This window comes from Bos taurus, chromosome 19 (assembly GCF_002263795.3).
Source record: "Bos taurus isolate L1 Dominette 01449 registration number 42190680 breed Hereford chromosome 19, ARS-UCD2.0, whole genome shotgun sequence".
Classification (NCBI taxonomy): Eukaryota; Metazoa; Chordata; class Mammalia; order Artiodactyla; family Bovidae; genus Bos; species Bos taurus.
In genome coordinates, this window is record NC_037346.1 from 7607322 (window position 1) to 7632489 (window position 25168).

General features: G+C 45.8%; 1 protein-coding gene and 1 pseudogene across 2 annotated transcripts in view; one reads left to right on the forward strand and one right to left on the reverse strand.

Moving 5' to 3' along the window:
* Positions 1–568: 568 nt before the first annotated feature.
* Positions 569–25168, reverse strand: part of C19H17orf67 (chromosome 19 C17orf67 homolog) — a 29919-nt gene continuing 5319 nt past the window's right edge. The window contains exons 3-4 of one of the 2 annotated variants that reach the window (XM_024980594.2): positions 5325–5462; positions 569–996 (exon numbers count right to left, since the gene is read on the reverse strand). In XM_024980594.2, coding sequence (XP_024836362.1) covers positions 5346–5462 — 117 coding nt within the window. In that variant the 3' untranslated portion in view covers positions 569–996; positions 5325–5345. Of the gene's footprint in view, positions 1000–5324; positions 5463–25168 lie in introns of both variants that reach the window. The other variant, XM_003587375.5, reaches the window with a different exon arrangement.
* LOC101904010 (sorting nexin-7-like) lies at positions 12880–18881 on the forward strand (annotated as a pseudogene).

The window sequence follows — 25168 nt, forward strand, 5'->3', positions numbered from 1 at the left end:
TTTGACTAGACAGAACTTTAGTAGGTATAAAATAAATATAGTATCATTGTTGAGAAGCTCAGTAACTGTCTCCTGGAAAAGCCCTTCTGAGGTCCCTTGGCACAGACCCACCTCTGTAGCCCAGGGTGGACAAGCATCTCTCCTTATCCTTTTTGAGGATGCCACATTCTCCATAGGACCACCCAGCCCACTTTCTGTCGCCCTCCCAATTTCTGCTTTTGTTGGTCTTTGATAGTCCAATCTCTGATTCTGGGGATTGTGAGCAGGTGAGGGGCACTGACATACAGAAGCTGTGACCCACTTTCTACAAGAAATGTCCCCTTGGCTAGAAGACCAGGGTGTGGACCTAGTACTAACTTATGGCCATATTCCCACAGCTGGTCTTGGACAAATAATCTCTTTACCAAAAAAGATGACCTTTGTGGAAAACTTCTGGGTGTTTGTGTTTTTATCCATCCAACTCTTCTAAGAAGAGTGAATTTTATGATGCTGGAGTCACAAAGATAAACAAGAGACAAATTTTCTGCTTCTCTTCTTCTAGGAAACGAAAAGAGACACCAATGGAAAGTAGGTTTAACACCAGTATTTATTAGAGCAGAAAACGAGAGAGGACAAAAAAGCAATGACCAAAACCCCTGCAGACTGAGTGGTGTGTTTCACTGGGCTGAACAAGGCCTTCCCACTAACCTCTCCCCTGTTCTGGAGATCCCAGGTCCACCAGCCCCAGGAAAGATTCTTCTTCTACTTACCCTTCAAACCGGTAGGAAGGGACCATTAAAGGGGAGGAGGGAGGAGCTATAGTTTAAGTGATTGGTTTTAATGAGTTGTTCAAGTTAGTAAAGTGAAGCAGCATAAATATTTGCTGTTAATCCCCAACACAATCTTGCTGTGCCCACAATTCACAAGCCCTGGAGATCTCCACTCCACAACTGGAAAAGAAATGAAAGGAGCCTCATCTTGTTTCAAGAGTATCCGGGCCTTTGCTCATCAGAGTGCCTGCTGGAAAAGAACAAGAAGATGATGTTATGGTGATGATGTTGATAAAGAATGTGGTATGTATATACAATGGAATATTACTCAGCCACTAAAAAGAATGAAATCATGCCATTTTCAGCAACATGGATGGACCTAGAGATTGTCATACTAAGTGAAGCAAGTCAGACAGAGAAAGAGAAACATCATATGCTATCCCTTATACCACTACAGACAAAGCTAGTGGAGGTGATGGGATTCCAGTGGAGCTCTTTCAAATTCTGAAAGCTGATGCTGTGAAAGTGCTGCACTCAATATGCCAGCAAATCTGGAAAACTCAGCAGTGGCCACAGGACTGGAAAAGGTCCGTTTTCATTCCAATCCCAAAGAAAGGCAATGCCAAAGAATGCTCAAACTACCGCACAATTGCACTCATTTCACACGCTAGTAAAGGAATGCTCAAAATTCTCCAAGCCAGGCTTCAGCAATACATGAACCGTGAACTTCCAGATGTACAAGCTGGTTTTAGAAAAGGCAGAGGAACCAGAGATCAAATTGCCAACATCCGCTAGATCATCGAAAAAGCAAGAGAGTTCCAGGAAAACATCTATTTCTGCTTTATTGACTATGCCAAAGCTTTTGACTGTGTGGATCACAATAAACTGTGGAAAATTCTGAAAGAAATGGGAATACCAGACCACCTGACCTGCCTCTTGAGAAACCTATATGCAGGTCAGGAAGCAACATTTCGAACTGGACATGGAAGAACAGACTGGTTCCAAATAGGAAAAGGAATACATCAAGGCTGTATATTGTCACCCTGCTTATTTGACTTATATGCAGAGTACATCATGAGAAACGCTGGGCTGGAGGAAGCACAAGCTGGAATCAAGATTGCCGGGAGAAATATCAATAACCACAGATATGCAGATGACACCACCCTTATGGCAGCAAGTAAAGATGAACTAAAAAGCCTCTTGATGAAACTGAAAGAGGAGAGTGAAAAAGTTGGCTTCAAGCTCAACAACATTCAGAAAACAAAGATCATGGCATCTGGTCCCATCAATTAATGGGAAATAGATGGGGAAACAGTGTCAGATTCTATTTTTCTGGGCTCCAAAATCACTGCAGATGGTGATTGCAGCCATGAAACTAAAAGACGCCTACTCCTTGGAAGGAAAGTTATGACCAACCTAGATAGCATATTCAAAAGCAGAGACATTACTTTGCCAACAAAGGTCCGTCTAGTCAAGGCTATGGTTTTTCCTGTGGTCATGTATGGATGTGAGAGTTGGACTGTGAAGAAGGCTGAGCGCTGAAGAATTGATGCCTTTGAACTGTGGTGTTGGAGAAGATTCTTGAGAGTCCCTTGGACTGCAAGGAGATCCAACCAGTCCATTCTAAAGGAGATCAGTTCTGGATGTTCATTAGAAGGACTGATGCTGAAGCTGAAACTCCAATACTTTGGGCACCTTATGTGAAGAGTTGACTCATTGGAAAAGACCCTGATGCTGGGAGGGATTGGGGGCAGGAGGAGAAGGTGATGACAGAGGATGACATGGCTGGATGGCATCACTGACTCGATGGACATGAGTCTGGGTAAACTCTGGGAGTTGGTGATGGACAGGGAGGCCTGGCATGCTGCAATTCATGGGGTCGCAAAGAGTCAGACATGACTGAGCGACTGAACTGAACTGAACTGAACTGATCCCTTACATGAAGCATCTAAAAGGAAATTATACAAATGAACTTATTTACAAAATGGAAATAGACTCACAGATTTAGAGAAGGAAATTATGGTTACCGGGGGGAAAGCTGTCGGGAAAGAATAGTTAGGGGGGTTTGGATCCATAGGTACACACTGCTATATTTAAAAAGGATAACCAACAAGGACGTATTGTATGGCACAGGGAACGTTACTGAGCGGCCTGGATGGGAGGGGAGCTTGGGGGAGAATGGATACACATATATGTATGGCTGAGACCCTTTGCTGTCCACCTGAAACTATCACAACATTGTTAACTGGCTGTACTCCAATACAAAATAAAAAGTTTTTTTAAAAAAAATTTTAAAAGAAAATAATGTCAATGTGATGATGCTGTTGATAAGAAGAAGCGGGGAGGAGGAGGGCAGAGGAAACAGCTACCAAACTGTCATTTCCTGAACACTTCCTAGCATGTGCCAGGGCAGTACTAACTTCCACGCCCTGACTTTTTTAATGCTCTGAATAGCCATATGAGGGGCAACCCTTACATGTTACAAATGAGGAAGCTGAGAGAGAAGTGAGGAATATTTTTTTCCGAAGCAGAGTCACAGTCAGAATGCTATATCCCCCCGGGAGCTTCCTGGTCTTCTGAAGCGAGGCCCCCGTGGAATCCTCTCTTTTGCAGGAGCCACCACCACCACCAGAGGCAATGCTGCTGCCTTGAGGCTCTCCAACCTGGAAGTCTCTGCTCTCACCCGGCCTGCACCGAAGGTGACAAGCGCCCTGCTCGTGGAGTCAGTCACTACGTGCCCGGCTCTGTGCACATCATCACCACCCCAACTCAGAGACTCAGAGAGGTTAGGGGCCTTGCTCAAGGTCACGGAGCAGGAACACAAGAGTGCTAAACCCAAGTCCACCAGGTTCCAGAGTCTGAGCGCTTATGTACTCTGCAAGCAAGCGCTTCTGACGCTGGCGGACAAAGATCTTAGGTGCCAGGGGAGGAACGAGTTCTGGCGGAGGAAGGAACCAGCTCAGAGCTTGGAGGGACCAAAGCAGGATGTTAGCAGAGCCCCTAGACCTCAAAAACAGAACTCCTGTTCTGTTCCTCGGAGATGCTCCTCTCACTGTTCAGGAGGACCATGCCCCATCTACCCCTGAAACACACACACAGGTCCCAGCAGTACAGCCTGCAGAAAGCGTGCAGGATCTGGGGCTGTCAGAAGACAGCCATATCAGCCACGGGCTGGCATGCATTAGTAGCTTAATCACACTCAGTTAAATCCCCTATAAAACAGGATTAAGGACTTCCCTGGTGGTCCAGTGGGTAAGAACCTGCCTGCCAATGCAGGGGACACGGGTTCAGCAGACGGCCCGGGAAGATTTCACACGCTGCGGAGCCACTGAGCCCGTGTGCCACAACCACTGAACCTGTGCTCCAGAGCCCAGAGGCCACAACCGCTAAGCCTGAGCACTGCAACTCCTGAAGCCCGTGTGCCTAGAGCCTGTGCTCCGCGACAAGAGAAGCCACTGCGATGAGAAGCCCGCCCACCGGAACGAAGAGCAGACCCTGTTCGTTGCAGCTAGAGAAAGCCTGAGCGTCGCAGCAAAGACCCAGCACAACCAAAACTGAAAAAGGGGGGAAAAAAAAACAGGATTAAAATTCATGCCCTGCAATGACCCAGGGATGTTAAGAGGACCAAAAGAGAGGTTTTGTGTAATAGCACCCTGAAAATTACAAAGAGCAATCCTCTGAAGGGGATGTTCACGTGTACACTCACAGTGGCACAAAATGAACAACAGGGAAACAAGACGTCTGTTAACCACAGCTGATCAAGTGTCAAGTTGTATACTCTGTCCTGCTTACTCCACTCACATGACAGAGGAGAAATGAAACTCACCAGGCTTCACCTCTGAAGGGGTTTTGCTGTGTTATCTGGCAAGAATTGGAAAGGGAGCGAGGACATGGACACAGATGGACAGCGGGGGAACCAGCAAGCAGCCCCTCGCAGGAACAGAGGTGCAGGGCTCGGGCGTGCTGAGAAGGCTGACCCGTCGAACTCAGGGTCAGTGAAAGGGCAGAGCCAAAGGAGAAGGGAAGACTGGGCTGGCTGGGCAGGGTCCCGGGCTGGAAGATGGGGAGTCAGTAAAGAAGGCGCTGGTCCTAGGGAGTCTAATTGTTAGGACTCGGTGTTCTCACTCCTGGGACCTGGGTGTGATCCTTGGTCAGGGAACTAAGATCGAGCAAGAAAATAAGTTTCTGATCCTGGTGACAGTGGTGACCCTTGTGATGTCACCTGTCAAGCCCATGGATGTCGACCCCCCCTGGAAAGACCCAAGTCTCAACAAGCCACACTTCTCCAGATTTGTATTCCAGAGGGAATCTTTCTGGGTGGCAAATGAGGTCTGGTACCTCCCCTGCTTGGGATCTCCAGGTGACTCAGCAGGAGTCAGGCCCCCCTGCGTGTCCCCAGAGATCCTCTCCACCTGGTCCCACCCACCTCTCACGCCTCGCTCCTCCCAATCTCCAACCCGTAACGAGCTGACCTGCTGGTTCCTGTAGTGTCAGGTTCTGAAAGGCCCCCAGAGTCCTGCCTGCATTGCTCACTGCTGTCTCCCTGAAACAGAAGGCCTGGGAGAAGGAACATACCAGAGGCTGGTCCTGAGCCACTTAGATGGGGTGGACCAGGTTCCTGTCGCAGTGGGGTTTGCAGTGAGGGTTCAGCCAGTGCTCCAGGAACTGCTCCTCGGCACGGTGTTCCAGGAGGAGCAGATGGTGCATGTACTCCTGTAAAACAAACACACATTTCAGAGAGAAGCTTTTATCCATGGTGTCGGCCGAGCCGCCCCTGTGCAGGGTACGGCTGTGCTTCTGAGATACAGCAGCACAGCCAGGGAGGAAAAAGTACCAGCAACCGTAAGTGCTGAGAGGGTGTGTATCCCGGGGGCTCAGAGGCACTGATGACGGAGAGTTACATGGAACAACCACTTTGGAAAACAATCTGTTGCCTAGAATCCTGAAATGCCACTCTTTTTTATAGACTAGAGCAGTGATTCTCAAACTTCATCAGGCATCAAGAAGCCCCCTAGAGGGCTTGTTAAAAACCTACAGATTGGGACTTCCCTAGAGGTCCAGTGGCTAAGACTGCACGCTCCCAATGCAGGGGTCTCCACCCCTGGTCAGGGAACTAGATCACACACGCTACCATTGAAAAATATCCCACACGCTGCAACTAAAACCGAAATAAATAAATACAAATACAATTTTAAAAACCTATAGATTGCTGGGCCCCACCCACAGAGTTTCTGATTCAATGAGTCTGGGATACAGCTCCAGATTTTGCATTTCTAACAAGTATCTAGTTGTGAATGTCACCAGTCACTTTGAGAACAAGAGAAGATAAGAATGTTTACAGTAGCAATAAATTTGTAGTAGCAAAATACTGGAAACAGGTGGAAACATTTCAAATATCCATTGATAGGAGGATGGATGAATAAATTATGGTAGGATCACAAAGTAGAATATTACGCAGCAGTGAAAATGTGATTATAATAACATACAGAAACATAGATGAGTCGTAGAAATAGCATGAGTGGAAAGAGCAACTCCAAGAAGACAATGTTTATAGTGTGGCATCATTTTAATGAAGCTGAAAACATGCATAACTTAATAATATACTAGTTATGGCACCGCATTTGTGATAAAATCATCTTTTTCAAAAGGTAAAGGGTAACTATAAGAAAGTTGGAGTTGATATGCTATTGTCAAATAAAATAAGTTTTAAAGCCAAAAAACTGTTCCTGGGGATCTAGGGGCATTTTGTGAAAACAGCCTGGCAATTTCTTAAAATGCTGAACATAGAGTTAGTATACAAGCAGGCAATGAGAAAAATGAAGGGATATGTTCACACAAAAGTGTGTATACAGATTTTCACAGCAGCATTATTCATCACAGTCAAAAAGTAGAAACAACCCAAATGTCCATCAACCGATGAATGGATAAATAAAATATAGCGTATCCACAGACAATGGAAATACTATATGGCCATTAAAAGGAATGACGCATGCTGCAATCTGGCTGAACCTCAAAAATACTATGCTAAGTTTAAAAAGCCAGTCACAGAGGACCACAGGTTGCTCGGTTTCATCTCTATGAAATGTCACTGGCTCTGCGTGTTGGTGTGTCCACAACAGAGGGCAGCTGGTTGTTCGGTGCTGCCTGTCTCTATGAGCAGCGTCTCCATCGATGGCCCCACGTGGCCAGGGAGGCAGAGCTTCATCGTGCTCCGGGATCTCCTCCTCTGCTCGACCCTTCAGCCCCACCAGCCAGTCAAGCCCCAGTCCAGTGGGTGCTCCCGGATCCCCGCCATCGCCTCTGCGCAGCCACAGTCCCCAGCCCTCCTGCGCGGTCCCCGCCCGGGCGTCTAGGGAGCTCTCCCTGCCTCGAGCCTTACCTCCTTCCTCTCCACTCAACTCCAGAGTGAGGGTCTGGTGGGGTGGGGGGTGCGGGCGGGGACTGTGCTTTTCACCTGTTTGTTTTTTCTTTCTTTTTTCTCTTCAATAGACATGTTTCAGAAGTTTTAGTTTCACAGCAAAATGAAGCAAAAAATACAGTGATTTCCCATATACCCCACAGATGCACAACCCTCCCCCATTATCAAATCTTGCCCTGGAGTGGTGCATCTGTTACAAGAGATGAACCTACCCACATCAACACCGCATCATCACCCAGAGTTTATGCTGGGGTCACTCTTGGTGCTGTACATTCTATGAATTTAGACACATGCATAATGACACATATCCGTCATTAGACTATCAAACAGAATACTTGCATTGCCCTATAATTCTTTCATGTTCTGCCTGTTCATCCCTCCCTCCCCTCTAACCCCTGATAACAATTGATCTTTTTACTGTCTCAAAGGAAGGCGATGGCAGCCCACTCCAGTACTGTTGCCTGGAAAATTCCATGGATGGAGGAGCCTGGTGGGCTGCAGTCCGTGGGGTCACAAAGAGTCGGACACGACTGAGCAACTTCAGTTTCACTTTTCACTTTCATGCATTGCAGAAAGAAATGGCAACCTAGTCCAGTGTTCTTGCCTGGAGAATCCCAGGGACGGGGGAGCCTGGTGGGCTGCCGTCTATGGGGTCGCACAGAGTTGGACACGACTGAAGCGACTTAGCAGCAGCAGCAGCAGCAGGTTTACCTTAGAAGTGGAAAAACATCTACTTCTGCTTCTTAAACTACACTAAAGCCTTTGACTGTGTGGATCATAAATAACAAACTGTGGAAAATTCTGAAAGAGATGGGAATACCAGACCACCTGACCTGCCTCTTGAGAAACCTGTATGCAGGTCAGGAAGCAACAGTTAGAACTGGACATGGAACAACAGACTGGTTCCAAATAGGAAAAGGAGTACACCAAGGCTGTGTATTGTCACCCTGCTTATTTAACTTCTATGCAGAGTACATCATGAGAAATGCTGGGCTGGAAGAAGCACAAGCTGGAATCAAGATTGTTGGGAGAAATATCAATAACCTCAGATATGCAGGTGACACCACCCTTATGGCAGAAAGTGAAGAGGAGCTAAAAAGCCTCTTGATGAAAGTGAAAGAGGAGAGTGAAAATGTTGGCTTAAAATTCAACATTCAAAAAACTTAAGATCATGGGGTTGGGTCCAATCCCTTCATGGCAAATAAATGGGGAAACAATAGAAACAGTGACAAACTTTATTCTCTTGGGCTTCAAAATCACTGCAGATGGTGACTTCAGCCATGAAATTAAAAGACGCTTGCTCCCTGAAAGAAATGCTATGACCAACCTAGACAGAATATTCAAAAGCAGAGAATTACTTTGCAAACAAAGGGCTATATAGTCAAAGCTATGATTTTTCCAGTGGTCATGTAGGGATGTAAGAGGTGGACCATAAAGAAAGCTGAGCGCCAAAGAACTGATGCTTTGGAACTGTGGTGTTGGAGAAGACTCTTAAAGTCCCTTGGACAGCAAGGAGATCAAACCAATCAATCCTAAAGGAAATCAGTCCTGAATATTCATTAAAAGGACTGATGCTGAAGCTGAAGCTCCAATACTTTGGCCACCTGATGTGAAGAGCTGACTCATTGGAAAAGACCCTGATGCTGGGAAAGATTGAAGTCAGAAGGAGAAGGGGACGACAGAGGATGAGATGGTTGGATGGCATCACTTACTCAATGAACATGAGTTTGGGCAAGCTCCAGAAGATAGTGAAGGACAAGGAAGCCTGGTGTGCTGCAGTCCATGGGTTTGCAGAGTCGGACATGACTGAGTGACTGAACAACAACAACAACCACTTTAATGGCAGAAAACAAAGGAACTCAAGAGCATTTTGATGAAGGTGAAAGAGGAAGTGAAAATATTGGCTTAAAATTCAACATTCAAAAAAGTAAGATCATGGTATCCAGTCCCATCATTTCATGGCAAATAGATGGGGCAAAAATGGAAACAGTGACAGACTTTATTTTCTTGGGCTCCAAAATCACTGCAGATGGTGACTGCAGCCATGAAATTAAAAGACACTTGCTCCTTGGAAGAAAAGCTATGACAAACCTAGACAGCATATTCAAAAGCAGAGACACTACTTTGCCGACAAAGGTCCATCTAGTCAAAGCTATGGTTTTTCCAGTGGTCATGTATGGATGTGAGAGTTGGACCATAAAGAAGGCTGAGCACCAAAGAATTGATGCTTTTGAACTGTGGTGTTGGAGAAGATGCTTGAGAGTCCCTTGGACTGCAAGGAGATCAAACCAGTCAATCTGAAATGCAATCAACCCTGAATATTCATTGGAAGGACTGATACTGAAGCTGAAGCTCCAATATTTTGGCCATCTGATGGGAAGAGCTGACTCATTAGAGAAGACCCTGTTGCTGGGAAAGACTGAAGGCAGAAGGAGAAGGGGATGACAGAGGATGTCATCACCAACTCAATGGACTTGAGTTTGAGCAAATTCTGGAAGACAGTGAAGGACAGGGAAGCCTGGTGTGCTACCGTTCACGGGGTCCCAAAGAGTCGGACACAAGTCAGCAACTAAATACCAACGTTTATCTTTTCCAGAATATCTTATCATTGGAGTCATACTGTGTGTAGCCCTTTCAGATTAGCATTTTTTACTTAGAAATATGCATATAAGTTTCCTCCATATTTTTTCATGGTTTAATAGCCCATTTCTTTTTAGAGCTCAATGATATTTCATTTTCTAGATATACCACAATTTATCCATTTACCTACTGAAGGGCATCTTGGTGGCTTCCGAGTGATGACAATTATGAATAAAGCTGTGACAAACATCTATGTGCATGTTTTTTGTATTGAACATAAGTTTTCAATTCATTTGAATAAATACCAAGAAGCATGATCCCTGGGTCATATGTTAAGAGGATGCTTAGTTGTGAAGGAAACCACTGGACTGCCTTGGAAAGTGGCTGTGCCGCTCTGTATTCCCACCAGCAGTGAATGCGAGTCCCTGTCGTCCTGCAGCCTTGCCAGCATTTGACCATGTCAGTGTTCTGGGTTTTGGCCACTCAAGCAGGCATACAGTGGTATCTCATTGTTTAATTTGCATTTCCCTGACGACATATGATACGAGCATCTTTTCAGATGCTCGTCTTTCAATCCATGTTCTTTGGTGAAGTATCTGTTCGGGTACTTTTGCCAAGGTATGTTTTTAAAATATGAATAATGAAAATGGCGTTATTGTTTTTTTATCACAGGTGACACATATTACTGTTTTGAAATTATGTAAAAATTAAAAGTTATAAAGAAGAGAGTGAAAAATCCCTGCTGTTGGTTTGGTTTGGTTTTGTCTCTCTCTTCATTCTGTTGCAAAGTCGACTTTTTTAAAAATTTATCTGCAATTGCTTCCTCTCTTAAAATACTTGAAATGGCTTCCACTGGGCTAAGGAAAAGTCCTTAAGGTGGTTTGCAGGGTTGCTGGCGATCCTGCCTCACCCACTTCCTGAGCCTCTTCCATCACCATCATCCCACATGAGCTTTGCGCTCCATCTTTCCCTGGACGGGCTATGCTTGCTCTGCTCTCTGATTTTAGGCTATTCTCTCTGCCCAAAACACCCTGTGCCTTCTCTTTTTCCTTAGTTCAGTTCAGTTGTTCAGTCGTGTCTGACTCTCTGTGACCCCATGGACTACAGCATGCCAGGCCTCCCTGTCCATCACCAACTCCCAGAGTTTATTCAAACTCATGTCCATCACGTCAGTGATGCCATCCAACCATCTCATCCTCTGCTGTCCCCTTCTCCTCCTGCCTTCAATCTTTCCCAGCATCAGGGTCTTCTCCAATGAGTCAGTTATTCGCATCAGGTGGCCAAAGTATTGGAGTTTCAGCTTCAGCATCAGTCCTTCCAATGAATATTCAGGACTCATTTCCTTTAGGATGGACTGGTTGGATCTCCTTGCAGTCCAAGGGACTCTCAAGAGTCTTCTCCAACACCACAGTTCAAAAGCATCAATTCTTTGGCACTCAGCTTTCTTCAGAGTCCAGCTCTCTGTCTCATCCCGATCTGATTTTTCAGCCCTCAGCTTAGATGTTACTTCCTCCAGGCAGCTTCTCAGATTCTCTGTGGCATCGCAGCTCTCTAGACTTCCCCCAGCACAGCTCTGGTCACTCAGCTTAGCAGTGACCGCTCCCTGAGAGTAGGGATTTAATTGGGCCTCATCAGACTTTTTAGTGGAAGTGCTGTGTATGCTAGCTCATGTGTTGGCACATGAACTTGATGTTTCCTTTTGAAAGAGAGAGAATTGACTTTCAATTTGATGGATATATGCTGTTGACATTGCCCTGAAACAAGGCTTGGTGCTGAAATTATGGGATGGGAATCACTGCAAAGTATGCATGGAACAGTCCATATGAGCACATGTAGATAACCCAAAGCTTCAGGCCATTAATCAGAGAAGTGGCATTTCACCTTATACACATAGGTGTAATATCTGTAGAAGATCATTTTGGCAGGTACAGATCTAAAAATCCTAAATCATGAAAACCCTCCAATGGCATTGATAAATCTTTAACAGACAGTCCAGTTTAGAGCTCTGAGTTTTTAAGTTTCAAGAAAATCCTCTAGGAAGTCTACATCCTATTTTAGATATTTTTTTAATTTAATGACTGTGCAAAGGAATGAATTATGAGGTGTCCAATTTTCCTGAAATATTGTTTCCTTTCCCCCAGGACTCGGGCAGTTTGAAACTGTTTTGATTATGTTATTGCTTTCATTTAACTCATCAAGATGTTCCCTGTGTCCTGGGTGAGGAGTCTCTGGGACAGCCAGGGAGGGGTTGGTCTCTGGGAGGGCTTCTTGTAGGACCCAACGAGGACTCCCCAGCAGCTTGCTGGACACATTTGTGAGTTTGGGGCTCAGCCCTGCCCTGTCTTGCCCTGTCTGCGGAGTCTTTGGCCAGAAGAATAGTCACTGGGAGGAACAGGAAGGCAGCTTGGAGTCTTGTAAATAAGGAACAAGGACTTTTCAGCACATAGCTTTACTTGCTCAGCTGTTCCGTGTAACAGCTCCCTGAAGGAAACCCATATTGCTGTCTTCTCGCCTGCCTGTTTACCAGGCATGTGGTGGAGGTGCTAAGAGGGTCAGGTCTGGGTCTGGATCGGGGGCTAGTTCCAATCAAGACCTTACCACGGCTGCTGCTTTCCATATCAGTCACTAAGTCATGTCCGACTCTTCTGCAAACCCATGGACTGTAGCCCACCAGGTTCTTCTGTCCATGGGATTTCCCAGGCAAGAACACTAGAGTGAGTTGCTATCTCCCTTTCCAGGGGATCTTCCCAACCCAGGAAGCAAACCCGCATCTCCTGTATTAGCAGGCAGACTCCTTACCATTCAGCCACTGCATGTCCAGCCTCAATATGTTCGTCTGCAATATGAGGTTGCCCTAGCACATACTTCACTGCGTTTCCAGGATTAAACAAAATGATACAAATGAAGCTCTGTGCCAAATTCGTAATCTGCATTTTCCTTTCTAAACCCATTCTCAAGACTTCCCTAGCCGTCCAGGGGTTAAGGCTCTGGATTCCAATGCAGGGGGTGCAGTTTCCATCCATGATCAGAGAACTAAGATCTCTCATGTGGCGCGGTGCAACCATAAATCAATAAATAAACCCATTCTCTCCCTTCCTTCGCCTGGCCCTTGGCACTAAGAGGCTGACCTAGATGAACTGCAACACGGACGTTTTTGTCCTGCAGCTCCCAGTTGGGTTTGGAGGAGGAGGTGCTAGCAGAGGACTGGAGGCAGAAGACGAGAGGTGGAGTCCATATGGACTCCCCTGGTACCTCCCCGAGGACTCCCGGCAGGTGGTCTGTATCGCTCCCCTGATGACCCAGCTTCTAGAGGTCTACCCCTCCAGGTCTGGGAACCACACTCTTCCCTTCCACCCTCCTGCCTCGGGAGCCTCAGCCCTGCAGCCTTTATCATTTCTTGTCAGTTCCCCTTCATCCTGCCACACCTTTGTAAACAGTCCTTGACTAAGCCCTCCTCAGTTAATTTTGGTTGCTATTTGATACGGAAGACCTGAGCATGCCCTGAAGTTGTGGATAGAGCATCTCTCCCAGGAACTGGTCCACAGGAAACTTTCAATAAATATTTGTTGAATAAAAGACTAAAGCCATGGTCCTCAAAGCATGATCTGTGCTCCCCTCGCCGGTCCATGATGTCAAAACTACTTTTTAAACAATATTAAGACATTTGCCTTCTCACTATGCACGTACGTGTGTGCTCAGTCACTCCATCATGTCCAACTCTTCGTGATCCCATGGACTGTAGCCTGCCAGGCCCCTCTGTCTATGAAATTTTCCAAGTAAGAATACTGAAGTGGGTTGCCATTTCCTACTCCAGGGGATCTTTCCAACCCAGGGATCAAACCCACGTCTCCCTCATCTCCTGCATTGGCAGGCGGATTCTTTACCCCCGAGCCCCTTGGGAAGCCCCATCACTGTGGGTAAAATTGACACCTCTGCAGGAGTGAAGGCACCCAGCTAGCCTAGGGGTCACACGGTCCTTCATCACACACTCACAGCTAAAATAAATAATAAAAACAAAGCATGCTTAACAGGCCAGTTTCACTGAAACACGCTCTGGTAAAGCCATAGAGAGTGACCAACAGGAAGTACACAAGTAGCACTTCCGCTGCCCAACAGAGTGCAACGATTTTCTCAAGAAGAAGCACCTGGGGGATGTAGGGCTCAAGGGTTGCACTAGGCGTTTCGTGCGCCTGTTTGGCAGGCATCTGTCCAAAAACGAACGCACTGAGCTTGTCACTTCCAGGAAAACAACTGCCGGTGCTTGTTACTACATGATGAAATTTGAGCTTTCAAGAGGAAATTAGAACTTTGGGAAACTTACATTTTGCAACCATGAACCTGATAGCTTCCAAAAAGACTTTTCCAATGAGATCGGTGGTGATAGGAAAGAATGTCACCACTGAAAACCAGCGTTTATGCCCCTCTTATAATTACATGCTCATTGGCATCCTTACTCATTTAATCTTTGTTCCTTTCAGCCAAACACCTATCTGGCTCTTTGATGAGTGACCAAGACATACCTAGTATATGACTTACTTCTTGACACATAGTAGGGCCTCAGTAAAACACACAGAAGAAATGTACAAATAAGTGAATGAGTAACTGAAATGACTGTTCTTTCTCCATAATCTCACTAACTCTTCCTTGGGAGGTTCCTGGGTATCTGTGTCAATCTGCCCATTATAATGACCCAGGCCAAATGTACATAAAGAACATCCAAGAATGAAATATATATATATATTTCACACTCCTAAATAGAGGCTGAAATCATTGTTGAAGAAAAACAATACAGACGCACACATAGAGGGAGAAAGAAACAAGCTCTGGTTTCCATGACATTTCACTATTTATTTAAAATGTTAGGGAAATGAATACGCCACAAAGGCCTAAAAGCAATCATTAGTCAAAGATGAAAAGCCAAACTGCAAATCTGCTGAAAACCACAAATTCAACAATTGTGTTGGCTAGGTTAGAAATGGCCCAGCATTAATGATAATCTCAAATGTTCCTGGATCAAGAAAGAAGGGTAAATGGAAAATAAGTTTTCATTTTTTTTTTTAATTTCTTTCTTCATGGGGAAGAAAAGCAAACAAAAACCAATATCTGTTTTCCATGTCCAATGCCAACTGTAATGGTTTAAGTAAATAATTTCTCAGTAATTAGAGCAGAAATTGGAAGAGGTCCTTTATAATGGCACAGGAGAGGTGTGATAATGAAATTAAAAACCCACTGGAACCTGAGCTTAGCTGAGAATCATAAACTAGACAGTTAATCTATCAAGGTGGGATCTTTTTCCAAGAAGGCAAACTTCCTGTGACATTTGCATGGAATTAAAGATCCACTGACATTTGGATGAAGTATTTTGCTCATTAGTAAAAGCAAGGTAATCAGACAGGCAGTAGGGTGGCTCAGAACTTAACTGCTCAGGGCCACCAGAAGGCTCAGTCCTAAAAGAAGGCAAATCATTTATGCGCACAATTTGCCTCTGAACTGGTTTTTGAGATCACAGGGCACGAAAGGGTAATGGAGTCACTACATACATTTGTCAAGGCGCCAAATATGAAAGCATATTTTATAAAGACTATTTACAATAAAGCTAATATGATTTATACTTGCCCAACAAGAACATTCCTTAAAGGAACACAGGCCAAAATGGAAAGCATATTCCCAGGGCACACAAGTGCTTATGAATACAATCAAAAAGGACATAATTTTAGCTCAGATGTCATCTTTTTAGAGAATTTCCATGGTTCACCCCAGCAGTTGGCAGTAATTTCTTCCCTAAAATTTGGAATGACTAAGAGAAATTTAATGAATTTAAGCAAGGCCATGGGGAAGACGTCTTTGAAATAACCTCCAGGTTCTATGGTAGAGTTATGTCCCACAACACTTCTCCCCTGGAGAGAAGCAGAGAGAGGAAAGGAAATAAGTATCATGAGCATTTAGTAAATGTCAAACTCTGCTTGGTGCTGGGGGCCCATAAGTGAAACAAACAGTCCATCTGCTCAAGCAGTTTAGAGCAGTCTAGTGAGAGAGAGAGGTTGGTTGTTTTTTGTTTTTCTAAGTCAGAAATAGCAAGTTTATGCTGTGAGTGCTAGGCCAGAGGGATGCTGTAATTCATGGTGGGAGGATGGGGACACCAGGAAATCCTCTTTAAAAAGGCGTCATTTCAGGTCAATCTCTGCAAATAAGTAGAGTTAACCAGGTAGGCAAGAGCAGAAGAAACAAGTACAAAGGCAGGTGCTGTCAGAGAAGAACTTCAAACACATCCGCATTCCAGATAACCTCTCCTCCTCCTGTTACCAATGCCATTGAATAGCACCCACGTGTCCACACAGACGCCGGCAAGCCAGTTTTGATCCCTCATCCTACCTGACCGCATCCACTCCTCCTGCCCCAGAAACGGCCAACTGATCTACAATTTAAGATACCATAATCATGCTCCCCTCATATCTTTACCTTAAAACCTCCACTGGAACACTCTTGGAGGACAAGAGCATGAATTATCCTTTAAAACTTTTAGAGGCTTGGCGGGAAGTTTGGAGTTCCTCTCGAGTTGCGACGTGGACCTCAGGGTCCCGCTCGTATTGCCTCGGGGAAGTCAGGTCTCATTTCAAGTTGTGATGGGCACCTCGGGATTCCTCGAAAGTCACTGCAGGGAAAATAGGCCTCATCTAGACTTGTGTCCAGAAACTCTGTGTTCCTCTCCAGTGGCAACAGGGATCTCGGGGTTGCATTCAAGGTTCACCTGGGGAGTCAGGCCTCGTCTCGGGTTGAAGCAAAGAGCTCTGCTCTCCTCAAGTTGTGACGGGTATCTCTTGGAGCCCTTTGAGTAGCCTAAAGGGAGTCAAGCCTCCTATGGAGTTTTGAGAGGGATTGCTCTCTAGGCCCTGCAGGAAAAGAAGGGCCTCATCTCGTGATGACGGGGGAATCTAGCGGTTTTTCTCGAGTTGTGGCAGGAAAAAAATAAATAAATAAAACTTCTAGAAAGCAGTGTGGAAATATATACTAAAAGCTTTAAAAATATTTATATACTTGGACCCAGTAATTTATTTTCTGGCAATATGTCCTTAGCAACTTATTCAAAATGTTAAAAATACCATAAGAGCGAACTTTAAGACTGTTGTTTATAATAGGAAAAATAGTGGAAGAAGGAGCCCTCCTACACTGTAGGTGGCCACGTAAACTGGTGTACCCAGTATGGAGAACAATATAGAGGTTCCTTGAAAAACTAAAATAGAGCTACCACCATATGATCCAGCAATCCCACTCCTGAGCATATGTCTGGAGAAAACCATAATTAGAAAAGATACATGCACCCTGACGTTCATTTATCATAACCAAGACATGGAAGCAACCTAAATGTTGGACAGACGAAGGGATAAAGAAGAGGTAGTTCATGTGTACGATGCAGTATCACTCAGCCATAAAATCGAGTGAAACAATGCCATTTGCAGCAACACAGATGGGCCTAGAGACTGTCATTCTAAGTGAAGTAAGTCAGACAGAGGCATACATCATATGATAGGACTTACATGTCGAATCTAAAAAGATAATACAAGTGGACTTATTTACAAAACAGAAACCGATTCACAGACTTTGAAAGCACACTTATGGTTACCAAAGGGGAAAGGTCAGGGAGGGATAGATTAGGAGTTTGGGATCAGCATATCCTTGCCGGAGAAGGCAATGGCACCCCACTCCAGTACTCTTGCCTGGGAAACCCCATGGACGGAGGACCCTGGTGGGCTGCAGTCCATGGGGTCGAGAAGAGTCGGACACGACTGAGCGACTTCACTTTCACTTTTTACTTTCATGCACTGGAGAAGGAAATGGCAGCCCACTCCAGTGTTCTTGCCTGGAGAATCCCAGGGACGGCAGAGTCTGGTGGGCTGCTGTCTATGGGGTCGCACAGAGTCGGACACGACTGAAGCGACTTAGCAGCAGCAGCAGCAGCTACTATATATAAAATAGATAATCAACAAGGACCTACTGTATAGCACAAAGAATGCTAGTCAATATTCTATAATAACCTATGTGAGAAAATAAACTGAAAACGAATGGATATATGTATAACTGAACCACTTTGCTGTATACCTGAAACTAATACAATATTGTAAATAGACTATATTCCAATATAAAATAAAAATTAAATTTAAGGCACACTCCTTTTCGTTAGAGTTGATGAACCTGAACGCCATGTTAGTACAATTGAAACTTTTATTACTTACAGGATTACTACTAAGACATGTCATGGGGAATTTGACTCCAGTGAATTCGAAGTTAGGAGACATTATCAAGGTTTTCTTTGATTAAAAGAAAAACTTGAAGAACAACCCACTTTGATTATTCCACCATTGTCAGAAATGTTTATAGTGAAAGGAATGGTGGAATGCTTTAATGGTGACATCGCTGAGACACGCAGGAAGGCATTGCACAAATTTTGAACCAAGTTGCTGATCATCCGACTCTAACATTTAATGAGGACATTTAAGTTTTTCCTATTGCACAAGCTTGGCAACTCTCTTCTCGAAAGAAGCAAGGGCCTAGATTACTCAGCAGGATGGGGCAGACAGAGCAGCCGCATTATCAATGAGAGGAGTTAAAAGTCGCCCCGAGGAATCCAAGGAAATGAATAACTTTGTTGAACTATTCAGCCATAAAATAAATTTGATAGATTAAGACATCTCAGAGAATTTGCAAGAAAGAAAGGGAATATTTTGATGAAAGAATATGACCCAATCCATATTCTGCGGTCAGCATCAGAGGAGATCTGGCTGATACTCTGCAAGGTGCTGCCGGCTGCACTGACAAACGCTGTAAGGCCTCTGAAAACAGATGTCCGGCCTCTCAGAGGCCCTGCTTCCTGTCGTATGTGAGTGTGTGCTTTACACTGAAATGTTAATGGGTGTCAGGAAAAGAAGAGACCAAAGACAGGCAGAACTGGATTCCACAGTTGCAGCTTTGACCTCCAGAAAGGCAGATACTGTTTACAGAAGAGATTGGAAAACTGGAAGATAAAGTGGAGTACACTAATAAAACCCTGAAAGCAGATGGGGAAAGATGGAAACAAAACAATGCAAAATGATATCAAGTCAGCATTTACAAACATGGCTGAGGAGAACATTCTCTAGGATGAACAGTGAAAGGGTTCTCTGATCTGATCTCCTGATAGCGTGTTTCCATTATTTAGTGCCTTGCTACATGGGACTCCTTCCTTACATCAACGGACAGATCTCCACTTGGAAGAAGCTTCTGAAGATAAATTGTAATTGCATTGAAGACTTCTATGTGATCTTTGGGAAACAGTGTCTGTTAAACAAAGTTATTCTTTCTAGATGGCCTGGGTCCTTTCTAAAGTGGATGAAAGGTGTTTCACACTACCTGGAAAACCAACAACTTAAAACTCAGGTGTTCCAGATCATTGATATGAATTTGGATATATATCCAATTTGGATGGGCTTCCCTGATAGCTCAGTTGGTAAAGAATCAGCCCGCAATGCAGGAGACCCCAGTTCGATTGCTGGTTCAGGAAGATCCCCTGGAGAAGGGATAGGCTACCCCCTCCAGTATTGTTGGGCTTCCTGTGTGGTTCAGCTGGTAAAGAATCTGCCTGCAATGTGGGAGAGCCGGGTTCAACCCCTGGGTTGGGAAGATCTGGCCTGGAAAATTCTTGGGAAGTATTCTGGCCTGGAAAATTCCATGGGATCACAAAGAGTTAGACATGACTGAGTAACTTTCACTTCCACTTCCAACTTGGCTATATTTATATATACATATAAATATTTAGCTTAGTTTTAAATATGTTCTTAAATTTGTATGCCAATAATTATACATAAAGAAGTTTTCTCTTAAATATTTGTCTGTGGAATATGTCATTTTAAATATATTGCAAAGACTCAGTTTTAATAAAAAGTTTAAAATGAAAAATTAGATTTAAAAATATAGTGGAAATGATCGAACAAAAGAGGGTAATTTACTATCATTATGGTTATAAAGAGTTTTAATAATATGAAGAAATGTGTATAATATTAAGAGAAACAGATAAAAAAGCATGCAATTGAGCTTCCTTTTAAAATCTTATTTATTCCCATTTTGAATGTTGTGCATGCAAAGTCTGATAAGAACAAGTGTTGCCAAGAATACAAGGAACCAGGTATTTTTATCTACATTACTGATGGGAGTTGGTAAGGCAATTTGGCAGTACCCATTTCAATTGCAAGTACATAAACCCTCTGACTCAGAAGTTTCATTTCTTATCATTGAATTTGGCAAAACATACATGTGTACAAGGATATCATGATCAGAAATAGCTACAATGCCCATTGTTCCAGGAAGAGTTAAATAAAATAAATAAGTTGTAACATGTCTTAGTCCATTCAGGCTCTATAACCTGAAATACCACAGACTGGGCAGCTCACCAACCACAGAAACTGACTTCTTCCAGCCCAGGAGGTGGAAGATCACAGATCAGGGTGGAAGCAGGGGCGGATGTGGGCTTCCTGGCTGGCCACAGACATCTCCTCGCATCCTCACATGGCAGACGTGTCTGGGGAGATTTCCTGGGGCCTCTTTCATAAGGACACTAATCCCATTTACAATCCGTGAGAGCACAGCCCTTATGACCTGAGTACTGCCGAAAGGCCCCATCCCCGGATACCATCACTTGGGAGTTCAGATTTCAGTATATGAATGGAGGGGAGGGGAGGACACAAACCCTCAGACCATAGCATAATACATATCCTACGCTTCAATTTAAAATGAACTAGAACAAGAAGTTTTACTTCTTGTAGAAGTAAAAGATAGTAAAGAAGTCACGAAATAAAGGCAACCCTGCTTGCCCCATAGCCTGACCCACAGCAGTGAAGGGGCAGACAAGCCTGACATGTTGAAGGCACAGGGACGAGGCCAGCATGCCCGCAGGGGTGGGGCGGGGAGAGGGATGCATCAAGGAGGGGAGGTCAAGGAGGGAACAGAGGGAGTGGGCAGACTTCTAGGGCCTCTCAGGCCACTGTCAGACCACGGCAAAGTTTTGGGAGCAAGGCAGGAAGTCACTGGAAGGGTTTAAGCAGAGGGAAAAATGGGGTCTGGCTTACGTTTTTAAGAACTGACTCTAACTGCTCTGGTGAGAACAGAAGCCGAGGGGTCCAGAAAGGATGTGGCTCGGGCCACTCTAAGGACTCGGGTGGTGGCAGGAGAGGGTGAGAAGTGGTCAGATGCTGGATTTCAGGCTCACACAACTAGGAGGGGGTGGCCACCTCCCTTACCCCAAGGGGAAGGCAAGGGCAGGGAGCGGTTAGGTCTGAGCTGCTGGCCAGATGTTCCAGTGCAAACAGCCCAGCAGACAGTTGTATGAGGGAGCTCGTGGAGAGAGCCCAGGCTGGACTTAGGAGTGTGCAGCCATCGGCACAGAGGTGATGTTTCAACTAGGGGACTATAAGAGGCAGAGAGCAGAGCCCTGGAATGCTCCAATGTTTAAAGGATTGTCGAGCGCTAAGAACCCAGCAAAGGAAACTGTGGCTGAGCAGCAGAGACCACAGAGCAGAGAGAGAAGCCAGGGACCAGGCATCCTGGAAAAGAGGAATCCACTCAAGCAGAGAGCCCAGAGGGAAGCAAGAGGGATCCCTGTGTTGAAACAAAACAAGCGCAGGCTTGCTCCCAGTCCCCAGGACGCTGGGAGTAGAAGCTAAGGACCGCCCCTCCAGGACAGCACTTCTCGCACTTAGCCTGCGGCTCAGGTCCTCGCTCACGTGTGGGGAGGAGCCTGAGGCTCTGCGTGCCTGGTGGGCTCCCAAGTGAAGCCCACCAGCTGGGCCGGGGCCCACTTTTGGAGTTCTGAGAGTTCAGCCCCCAAACCCTGACCATCAGCAGAAGTGCAGTCGCAACTGCTGACACACTCCAGGAAAAGCTCAGGACTATCTTTCTCCAGCTTCTCCCCTTGCACCCCAAGCCCAGCCCTTCTTTCCACACAGCCCTGTCTCCCTCTGATTCTCAGGCTGTTCCTCCTACCCGAGCATCTGGAGACTTCTAGCATGATGTCTTCATAACCTTCAGTCCTAAATCCTAGAGCAGAGTAAGTGAACTCAGCGAACACCCAGATGTCCCCAGAAGGGTTGTCCTCACGTGAATCCTAGCCCTCCAAGAGGGCCTGTCGCCTTCCTGTCACATCTAGAACCCAATTCCCCCACTTCTCTGAAGATCTGGGGGTCGCGTTTCCCCTACCACTCCAGCTTCCAGATCCGAGTGCGTCCCTTCCCCTTTCGTCAGCCACCTTCAGCCCACGCAGCACACACCTGCCCTCTGTCACTCCCCCAGAGAACCACTAACTCGAGGTTGCTACGTAGAGCAGACTTTTCTTACTGGGTGAGGGCCACACAGGGTGGTCACAGAGCAGAAAACGAGTTCAAACTCAACGCCAAGGCCCTGCCATAAAATGAATGTGTTGGCTATTTCCCGCCACAGGAGCTCTGTTAGAGGTAGGCCTCCCTGACCTCCCCAGCCATCCCACCCTGACCCCTCTCCCCATCCCCGCCTCTGGGGCTTCCACCCCTTCCTCCCTGGCTGCCTCCAGACACTCAGAACACTTCTGGCTTCCTTCCCCAGAGCCGGTCTCTTGCTCTTTCCCTCGGTCCTCACCTTCTTCTGTCAAGGGTGCCAGCAAGGTGTTCCCACTCCTCTGAGGCGGAAGCCAGGCCTCCTCACAAAGGAGGGCGCACCAGTGATCTTTTCAAAGGCGTTATTCTGTCCTTCCCACCACACAGTCAGGACAGAGCGGCTGTTGCCGTGAGTCTGCAGGATACAGGCTGTCAAAGCAGTCCAGCCCCCGGGATGTGTGGGCAAAGCTTGTCTGAACCTGCTTCCAAAACACCTATCATCCCACAGAAGCCAACACCTGCCAATATTTAAGCCAAGTGTCAAGAATATAAACATTGCTTCATAGACGCTCCTGAGGAGAGATGACTACAAATCTGCCTATTTGCTTTCATTTTGAATTCTTGATCCCTCCCCAAAGCACCATCCGTTTCCTCTCATCAGTGGCCTCTCTTCTCTCTGAAAGGGTTTTCTTGTGCACCGTCCGTCAGATGGGAGAAGCAAAATGAAATAACCCTCCGGCCATCTCTCGGTAATTTTGAGCACATGAGTCTCCAGGCTCAGCTCCCAAGGACAGACCCATGCTGCTCATCTGTCCCAGCCCACCTGTCCATCTCCAGGTTACATAACATGTCCAGAAACGTAATATCCCACGTCCCATGGATAATGGGACCTGAAGGCCAGAGTTCAGGAGGCTGTGTCCTGAGCCTCTAAGTGGCTCCTCCATGCCAGCTTAACCCCCGCCCCGCTTCAAACCCCTTGTGGCTCCCACCCAGTACTGAATGAAAGTCCACTCCGCTGGGACAGCCAGCGCCTCCCAACCTGGCCCTGAGAGGACCTTCCGTGCCCATCACCTATCATCCCGTGTATCCCAGACACTCAAGGTCAAAACAGAGGAAACTGGAATCCAGGCTGTCTGAAAAACATTATCCTGTGATGCCTTTTCCAAAACACACACACACACACCCTCATGCACACACACACTCACATATCTACACTTCCTCATACACATACAGTCATACACAAACCCTCACACACACACACGTATAGTTATACACACACACATACCTTCACACATACATACCCTCACATACATTTATATCCTTTACACACACAGTCATACACAAACCCTTACACACACGTATAGTCATACACACGCACATACCTTCATACATACACACCCTCACATACATTTATATCCTTTACACACACTGTCATACAGAAACCTTCACACACACATATAGTTGTACACATGCACACACCTTCATACATACACACCCTCACATACATTTATATATATATATCCTATACACACAGTCATACACAAACCCTCACACACACGTATAGTTGTACACACACACACCTTCATACATACACACCCTCACATACATTTATATCCTATACACACAGTCATACAAAAACCCTGACACACACACGTATAGTTGTACACAGACATACCTTCATACATACACACCCTCAGATATATCCTATACACACAGTCATACACATACCCTCACACACATGTATAGTCATGCACATGCACATACCTTCATATATACACAACCTCACATACATTTATATCCTATACACACAGTCATACACAAACGCTCACACACACACACACACACACGTATAGTCGTACACACACATATCTTCATATATACACAACCTCAAGTGCATATATATCCTATACACACACAGTCATACACAAACTCTCTCACACACACACAATATCTGCCACCCTGAACACATAGAACAGTGTGTCCATCCCTAACACAGGAACATGTAGGTAAATGGTTTGCACAAAGAAAGGAGGAGGGTAGAAAGTGGTCTCGGCAAAAGGTAAAGAGCCACGAGGTGCGGTTAATGCGGCCAGAGGGGCATCTCATGGCCTCCTGGTGACCTGCTGACAAACAGAGGTCACTGCACCCAGGGCTCACACTCGACAGCGACGCGGGTTAAGACGGTGGTGACATCCACCAGTCGCTCAGCTGAACGCGGTGAATGGAAACAATAAGGCAACTAACTGTATAGCACAGGAACTGTAGTCAATATCCTGTGATCAACAGTAATGGAAAGCAATACAGAAAGAATATATATATGTATGTATATATGTATGTGTGTATATATAACTGACTCACTTTGCTGTACAGCACAAATTAACATCGTAAATCAACTACACTTCAACTAAAAAATACTATAATTTTTATAAAGGGCTGAGTTGCCCCTTTTTACACAACAGGTGGTTGGTATTGCTCATCTTGCCCTCAGTAAATCCCTTGAAAGGAAAAGTCAGCAACGAGACACAGGGGGGACCAAGTCAGGCAGCAAGTGCAGGAGGCGGGCCCCTGGCAGCAGGGCCAGCTCGAGGGGGGCTGGCGTGTGGGGGAGACCCCCACACAAGCCCCTCCAGGAGCTCCAGACAAGCCCCTCTGGTCCTTTGCCAAGTCCGGGTCTGGCTGTGGGCTCTTCCTGTCAGTTGCTGACTGGCACCAAGAACACGGTCGCCCTGGCACTGTCTCCAGATTCTAGATTAGAAAGCCTGGGATGAACATTTTAGCCAGACTCTGGGCCAAACTCTGCATTTTACAGAGACAACGGCTATTCCAGGAAAGGGAAAGGACTCACCCCGAGTCGAAAGGCCATAATCCAGAATGAGTCTGTACAGAATACAGCCTGGAATCACACTGCGGGGCGCTCTCGTCCCAGCTCACCCACCCACACGCTGTCTGCAAACTCCACATCCTTCGAGCCTCAGCTCAGTGGTGCCTCTTCCAGGAAGCCTTCCCAGCCTCCCTCCTCTTTCAGGTTAGAGCTCGAGGCCCTCTCC